The 8,879-nt window shown below is 39.2% G+C and overlaps 1 protein-coding gene across 1 annotated transcript; it reads left to right on the top strand.

The window, feature by feature from the left end:
* Positions 1–1,155: 1,155 nt before the first annotated feature.
* LOC308695345 (interferon-induced very large GTPase 1-like) lies at positions 1,156–5,943 on the top strand. Its single transcript, XM_081373463.1, has one exon. The coding sequence runs from the start codon at positions 1,285–1,287 to the stop codon at positions 5,845–5,847; it is 4,563 nt and encodes a 1,520-aa protein (XP_081229589.1). The 5' UTR covers positions 1,156–1,284; the 3' UTR covers positions 5,848–5,943.
* Positions 5,944–8,879: the final 2,936 nt, after the last annotated feature.

The following is an 8,879-nucleotide window of genomic DNA, read 5'->3' as shown; positions in this document are numbered from 1 at the left end:
TGGGCCAAGACCCCCTCAGGATATATTGGAGCAATTATTTTGTGTGAATGTGTGCGGATCCGAGCACGATTGCCGTGTTCATATATGCCTAAACGAACCGAACTAAGGGAGAAAATGCACCATGTTCTGAAATAAGTCTTTGAGTCAGAAGTAGATATATGGCGCTTTTCCACTGCATGGTACTGTACTGCTCACTTTTTTTTGGGGGGGGGGGGTCCACTGGTGTACAGTACCTAGTACTTTTTTTTACTACCACCATGGTTGAGGTTCCAAGCGAGTCGAACTGATGCTAAAATGTGACGTGTAAACACTGCAGATCACTGATTGGTCAGAGAGAATCGTCACTACCAGCGTCATTGGATTTGCCATCATGAGACACCAAATCCGCTATTTAAATAGTCAGCAACAGCCAGCGCAGAATCATTTGTTTGCATGACTTTTTTTTTTTAATTACTTGCTTTAAACGACTGTCGCATGCAACTTGAAAAAGAAGTTGCTGTATCGTGGTCAGTAGACGAGGTGGTGGCGCAGCTATAACGATCAGTCTATAATCACACACACTTTGAAGTAGCACTAAACTGCAGTGGAAAAGTATTTAAACCAAAAATTGATAAGCAAATGGCAGCTAAAATCTTGTTACAAATTAACCAACACTATGCAGAGTTTTTTTATTGTAGAATGAATATTTTCTTTCTTTTTTTCTTACAAGATAAAACCACAATTATTGAAGAGAAGATGGACAGCACAACCACAAAAGGCAAAAGAAAGAGACATAGGGTAAGTGCTACTGTATGTGAAGTGTAAAGAAATATAAGAAACCGGAGACACTTAACAGGTTTGGGAATCCATTCGTTTATTTAGGCAGGCAAAGTGCTGCCTCTCATGTACAGCTGTTTTATATACACACATGAGCCTGATGTGAAGTTGAAGCTTGTAGTTGTTTTACAATAATATACAAGTTTTTGATCATATCTGACTATGATATGCAAGTCTGTTTGCAGAAAATATGTTGTTAGAAAACTTTTCAATTTGCAGCTCTTTGTACTGGTATATCTATACAAAAATGAGACATAAGAGTAAAAAATTGTCATGCTTATTTTACAGGCCAAAACAGCCAAAGACCTTACAACACAAGGAAAAGACGTGGGAAAAGAAGTGGAGGAACTTTTTCAAAGACTTAAACTTGAAGTCAAGAGAAACAAACTGAGAGCTTCAGATGTTCTTGAGATAACTGCAAATTCATTACAGTCCCATGGGTCTTGTACTGAGGAGGAACTGGTTCATATGTTTTTACAAAAATTACTGATGATGAACTATAAAGCAAGAAGTATCACGGTTACAGATACTACGAAGCAACACAAAGAAAAACAAAAAAAAGCCCAACAACATTCTGCAAACAATAATGATGCGTTTAGTGCACTTTTTGGAAAAACATCAACGTCTAATATAAGACAGAGCAACACAGACCCCATTCACCCAATGGATGTTCAGATGGCCGTGTTTCATTGTGCTGATGGTTTCCTGAAGCAGATGATGGTCACTAAACTGTCCCAGTGCCGGTACGCGCTGCCTCTGCTTGTTCCTGATCTGTTCACTCATCAGATTGAGTTCCCTTTGTGGACATTTAGAGAAATTAACCAGAGCTGGAAAATAATAAACAACAACAAAGAAATCAGTCAAATCCAGCCGATCTACAAGGCAGAAACTCCAATGGTGTTTTTCTTCAGGTTTGGCTCAGTGTCCTCATCCAAGTCTGAGCTGATGAACAAGCTGATCAATGAGAAACACGACACGTTCTTCAACAGGAACTGCCCAGGCAGCAGCAGAACCCGAGTCCTGATGGATGGAGTGGTGGAGATCGCCTGGTTCTGCCCCTCTGGGACATATGATGATAAATTCACTGAACGCGTTGCATTCTGTAATCTACACGGTGATGCAGGAGACCATGAGAAACAGATGCATAAAATGACTAAAATGGCCTCAGTCAAAGTTGTTGTTTTACCACAACTAAAAAGAAATGACAAAAGTGCAGAAAAAATCCAAAAACTCTACAAGGACCCAAAGCCACTGATTTGCCTTCTTCCCGAGGATGATTCACCGTACACCGAGGTGGGGATTGGAAAATATAAAATTGGTTTGAAAGACAGAGGTCAAGCAGAAATATCTAAAGATCTCAGAGAAGCTATTACAGATAGCCTCTCATTCTCATCTTCAAAATCACCTTCCACTTTCAGACTTGAAAATTTGGCCACACATTCAGACATCAGAGTAGATCAGAGAGATGTTGATGACTGCAGAAGAGGAAGAGAAGCAGCTCAAGAAATGGTGAGTCTACTGGAAGAGGAGAAAGATCTGACAAAAATTAAAGAATCATTTCTGCCCTGTCAGGGCGAACTGTGGCATCAGTGGTGTCAGAAGAATAAAGAACTAAATCGACCACAAGGGGATGTCACAGATATGGAAATCGGTAAAAAAAAAACTGAGATGATGGAAGTCCGTGAACAGCAGCATAAATCTGAAATAAGTAAGTTTATACATTTATTCGTGGAACAAATGAACACAGGTGCTCCAAATAAGTCAAAGTTTTTTCTCAAATGGCTCAGAATCCTCCTGGATGAATATACCTCCACTGACCTTTCAAAACTACATCATGAGTATGATGAAAAGTGGTCAAACATCTTAAAACTGAAAGAAAATCCTGACGAATCTGAAAAACTCAAGCCTGAACTTCTGGAACTATCTGAGAAACTTCAAGCTGCGGCCTTTGGTTTGGAGCACATCCTCAGAGAAATTGGACAGATTTATGAATCATGTTCATCTGTGAAGAAGAACAAGAAAGACCTGCAGATTGACTATTATTCTCTCCCGGGTCTTGCAGCAAAGATGATGATCTCTGGATTTCCACTGGAGCTGATGGATGGAGATGCTGGCCATGTTCCTCTGGTCTGGGTCACTGCTGTTCTAGAAGAACTCATCCAGAAACTGGGAGCCCAGAGAGTCTTTGTTCTGTCCATTTTAGGGATTCAGAGCTCTGGGAAATCCACCATGCTGAATGCCATGTTTGGACTGCAGTTTGCCGTCAGTTCTGGCAGGTGCACCAGAGGAGCTTTCATGCAGCTGGTCAAAGTCTCAGATGAGATGAAAACACAGATGAACTTTGACTATATTCTGGTTGTTGATACTGAGGGACTTCGTTCTCTAGAACTGGCAGGAAGTTCAACAAGAGGTCATGACAATGAATTGGCCACGTTTGTTATTGGCCTTGGAAATTTGACATTGATCAACATCTATGGAGAAAACCCCACAGAGATGCAGGACATTCTTCAGATTGTTGTTCAGGCCTTCTTGAGGATGAAGGAGGTCAGATTAAGCCCCAGCTGTGTGTTTGTGCATCAGAACGTTTCAGACGTCACAGCTGAAAAAAATACCATGGATGCAAGGAGACGACTGCAGGAGACACTGGATAGGATGACCAAACTCGCTGCAGAAGATGAAGTCTGTAATGCAGAACATTTCAGTGATGTCATTCAATTTGATGTACAGAAGGATGTGAAGTATTTTGCTCAGCTCTGGGAGGGCAGCCCACCAATGGCACCACCCAACCCTTCATATTGTGAAAATGTTCAAGACCTTAAGAAAACTATTCTTTCTTGTGTTTCAAAATCAAATGTCATGAACCTGACACACATCAAAAACCATATCAAAAGTCTCTGGGATGCTTTACTGAACGAACGCTTTGTGTTCAGCTTCAAAAATGCTCTGGAGATTGCCACATACAGAAAACTGGAGACAGAATACAGTAAGTGGACCTGGAGTCTTCGGAAGGCCATGCTGGAAATTGAAAACAGATTACAGAACAAAATAGAAAATGAAGCAATTGATGTGGTTGAGGAAAGAGATCTTCAAGAGGAACTAAATGTAATAAGTACAGAAGTGAAGAAATCTATGTCAGGATTATTTGAGAGAGACAGCGATGCCAATATTCTGATTCAGTGGAAAAACTCTTTCGAAATAAAAATCTCACACATACAGGAAAACATTGTTAAGGAAACAAAGTCGAAATTGAATGAGGTGCTACAGCAGCGAGTCCTAAAGAAACAGATTGATGCTCAGAGGACACAAAATGAAAACGCTCTCCTTGAGAAGGCCAAAGATCTTGCCTCAACTCTCAAAGACCAAGCAAATGATGATGAGTTCCTGCAAAGAGATTTTAATTCATTTTGGGAAAAATGTGTAAATGAAATAAAGAAAGACACACCTCAAGGCACAGATCTTGACATTTTAAAAGATATGATGGAGGTCCTCGGTGACGCCAATGAAAGTTTCGCAGACCCCTCTGTGAAAAACAAAAAGTGCAATATTTTCATGATGTCAAACTATTCAGAGTATGTACAGATACAAAAATCTTTTGCAAATCTATTGAGATTAAAGTACTCTCTATCTAAAGAGGATCACGCTCAAATCAAAACCTTAATTTTAGATACTGAAGAGCAAGCAAAGAAAATCATCATGTCAAAAAACATTGCAAAGATGGGCTACAACAAAAGTTACATTCAAGAACTCAGTGGTTTCATCAAAGAAAAATTTACAGAATATGAGGAACAACAAAAAGACAAATATGTGTTCAAGAAACACTTCTTCAGTGATTTGGTCCTTGCCATATTGCACACAGTAAAACCGACAATCATGGAACAGCACCACATTTTCAAGGAAGCCAATGATCCTGTTCTCTATTTTACAAGAAAAAGAGAAGAATATTACAGTATTTTCCAGAAATACTGCCACGGGGCAACATCAGCTACGATCATAGGGGAGATCATCTGTAACAAACTTAAAGAACCCATTGAGCAGAGTGTCTACAAAAAAACTGCCAGAGATTTGGCAGATGAAATGAGGGCAAAATGTGAATCACTGAATGGAAACAGATCTAATCTGGAGAAACACATCCTGAAGACACTGGCAGAAAATGAGGATTTTGAGGCATACAAAACCTACATTCATAAACCCAAAGAGCACTTCCAGAGTTTCATCAGAGAGGAAGTCAGTCAGTACATCACTGCTAAGTTCGACACCAGTGTTCTGCCCAAGATGAGCGATGATTTAAGACAGAAGGAGAAGCGGATCGTAGAAGCAGCGAAGAGAGCAACTGAAGAGGTTGATGAAAACCATGGAGATGCTGATCTCTGGTTGAAGACTTTCGCTCAGAAGTTATCAGATGTGCTGAAATTCTCTGAGAATGACCTCAGAGGAGTTAGTCGTGATGGTGTTGATGTAAAACTCCTAGAAGAGGTAATAATGAAGGAAATTCCTTCTATAATATCTGGCATTGGCAAGAAATTCAGTACAAAATCTTTTCCATCAAAGCTGGAATATAAGGACAGGCCCGATGAGATACTAAATGAACACCTCTGTAAGTGCTGTTGGGTTCAGTGTCCGTTCTGTAAAGCCATTTGCACCAACACAGCAGAAGACCACGATAAACAACCTCACAATGTTCCTTTCCATCGAATTGATGGACTGAATGGGTGGCATTATAGAGGAACAGAAGATCTTTGTGCAGGTTTTTGCACAACTCTAGTGTCAAGTACTGGGTCTTTTTACCCATCTCATGAATCTAAAGAATCCATTCAATATAAAGATTACGAAACTGCAGGAGGGGTTTATGCTGAATGGAAAATCACCCCTGACTTCACTGAGCTGTCATATTGGAAGTGGTTTGTCTGCAGATTTCAGAAAGATCTGGAAAATCACTACAATAAAAAATTTCAGGGTCATGGTGAGATTCCGGGTGAATGGAGAAACCACCAAAAACAGGATGCTATTGAGAGTTTGGACAAATACATCTGAACAAGCAGTCATTTTTATTCTTTGATTTAAGTCTCTCTTTTTGAATAATATTTTAATTCAAGTCAGAACACCTTTGAAGAAAATGTTAGACTGTTAGAAAAAGTTATAAAGCTTAATAATTAAATGCATAAAGCTAATCATTAAATGCAACTAAACTCTTCCGTATAATATGGAGTTCTGAATTTATGCTTTTGACAAGAAAATAGATCGTTTTTGCATGCTTATTTGAAACTTTAAGAGGATCTTTTCCTAATATAATTGTTAGCAATAATCAGTTCTTAAATGTATAAAAAAATACTTCATAAATGTGTTATAAACTACAGCAAACAGGAGAAACTCCTGCAATTACATGTAGTGCATGTTTGATTTCTGTGTCTGACCATGAATTATTTTGTGACTTACATAATTATGCTAAGACAAGGGCCTAAATAATAATGCATGTGTCCTATTTCACCTATGATATAAAAGAAAACTGTTTAGCAAATGTATTAAAATGATGTCAGTTCTGAATAAAGGTCAGATTTAAATTCTTTCAAGTGCATTTTGTGCCTGATTGCAGATCACATCCACACACCCCTGGAATCAAAGCTTTAAGTAATCGAATAACAATCTGATTGCTCTTGACCACATTAAAAGCCAGATGTAAAAAAACACATTTGTAGTTGTTAAGATACAGTTGTTCTGTAAATAGAAATGTGTTTTGTTCTTCACATTCAGCTAATATGTAAGAGGTTAACTTATTAAATGGTTAGAAAAGTGGGTCAGAAGTATTTCAAACTTGACATGAGTATGAGGATCATAGAACTATTTCAATCTGAGTAAGTTATCTACTTTGTTTCTCTTCATTAAATAGTTTGACTGAAGTTTCTCCAATTCATATAAAAACACACTATACTACAAATATATGCTTGTTTACTTTGTGCATTTTTTTAACTTTAGCTTTAATTGAGTATGATTGCCGCAAAACTAGTCTCTGCACCAAAACCAAAGATTGTCTTATTGTTCCATTCCATGTCTTATTATTATGTGTACAAAAATATATATAGCCTGCTGATGCCCGGGATAGTTGCTAATTTCCTGACCAATGATTTATGAAAATTATTTAAATCCTGATGCTTTGCAATTTTAACTATGGCTCATTTCCCCCCCAGGAGTATAGCCTACCAGTTATGGCCAGAGAGGATGGTCAGCACAATTCCCATGATTGGCAATGATCAAATTCACATCCGTCTCCACTGAGGGTATAAGATACCTGCATGTTGGGGTCTCCATCTGGCTACCTGGTTGATGCAAAGACAGATCCTGCAGTAACGCAACCTGTGGAATGATGGAAGGAATTTTCTATTTACTAAACTTTCAGTGAATGGCATTAATAATTTCAAAGATGATTAACAGATTTTATAGACAACTGAAAAAAAATATTTAGTATGCCATTTCAAAGAGAAGGAACAGTTAGCGTGATTAACTGAAACACAGATGTTCGGAGGATACTCTCACAATTTACTTTGATGTCAGGCAGAGCCAGAGCGGCTCCCGGCAAACATGTGACTATGGTGGCTGGTGTCTCTATTTTCACGTTCCGTGTAATAGAATCGCCAATAACTAGGGCACATTCAACAAGATTCACAGTGGGTGGGGAGAATCTATTTGTTATAGTAATCGGAAGAGCGGTGTTTTGTCCCGCGACTACAGCATCTCACCATCACCCAATAGCCCCTGCTGCACGGGCTCTACAGCCGGAACCGAATAATGCACAGAGTTCACTAAGCTAGTCGCATCCAAAGCAGTATCTAAAGCCCTTGCACTCTTACAATTAACCTCGATTAAAGTTTGGATGCGTATCTCTAGTTCTGAAATCTTCTCCGTCAGCCTAACTATCTCCCTGCATTTATCACATGTAAAACCTGTGCTGGCAGAGAAGGATATGCTATACATGTTACACGAAGTGAAAGTGACAATAAGAGGAGAAGATGACTGACTCACCATGTTTGTTGACTGATCCTAGACCACAGTTGTTTGATGGACTCGTAAAAGGCGCAAGAGAAAAAATAAATAAAGACGGCAGGCACGGATGGCACGTTAACAGGCTAGCGAATTACTAGCGTGTTGTGCTAGCGATAACGATTTAGATTGAAGCTAGCGATGTCAGGTTAATGTGTGGTGATGAGTAAGCTATATTTAGCAATATTAACAAAAAGGAATGATAGTAAATAAAGATTCAAAACTATATAAATATATACAGAGAATAGGCTACAGACCCAAACAGTAGCAAGGCAGACAGAAGCAAAGAGTAATCCTAGATCTAGATCTAGACAAGAGTCATCCTAATCTATGTGAATCAAATAGCCTACAAGAGTCATCTGAATCAATGTGAATACAATTTTTTTTGAGGACGAATACGAATAAATGCATATCGTACGAATATTTCGGACAACGTATTTTTCTTCAGCTGAGCACTGTTCACCACAATGGTTTTGAACTGCATGAAATATGATTGAAATCACTTAAAAAAAAGAAAAAAAAAGAAAATATAGTAAAGTGCAACATGTGCAGCTCAAGTCTGTCATATCGGCTAAATAAAGGAATGGGCCTTGAAAAGGAGGTTTGAGAGGGATGTGTAGGTGGCTGGCTTGAGACCAGTGGAGGTGTCGGTAAGAACAGTCCAGTCCAGTCACTTTAATTATACAATGGGGATTATTTTATTGATCTGAAACGCAAGTATCAAACGCGAAATGAGTAGATCTAGATGTACACACCTAGTTGTCAGGCATTTGAAAATAATTCCCACCTTTTCTCAACCCACTGTCCAATTTTCACAGTGTAGGGCCCAAAACAATCTATCCTGGTGGTATAGAAGGGAGGTTTGCAGAGGTGTGGGCGAACAGGAGGAAGATCGGCCATTTGGGGAATAAGGGGTTTGGCATGGGACTGCTGGCACTTAGCACACCTGTGCTGATGTTTCCTGACAGCCTCATACCCCTCAGGATCCAGATTCGCCTCCTCAGCTCAGCGAATAGCCTCTCGGGACCAGA

The sequence above is a fragment of the Scardinius erythrophthalmus genome (genome assembly GCF_964197995.2).
Source record: "Scardinius erythrophthalmus genome assembly, chromosome: 9".
NCBI lineage: Eukaryota > Metazoa > Chordata > Actinopteri > Cypriniformes > Leuciscidae > Scardinius > Scardinius erythrophthalmus.
The sequence above is the reverse complement of the archived record's forward strand: the minus strand, read 5'-3'. Positions and strand labels throughout refer to the sequence as shown.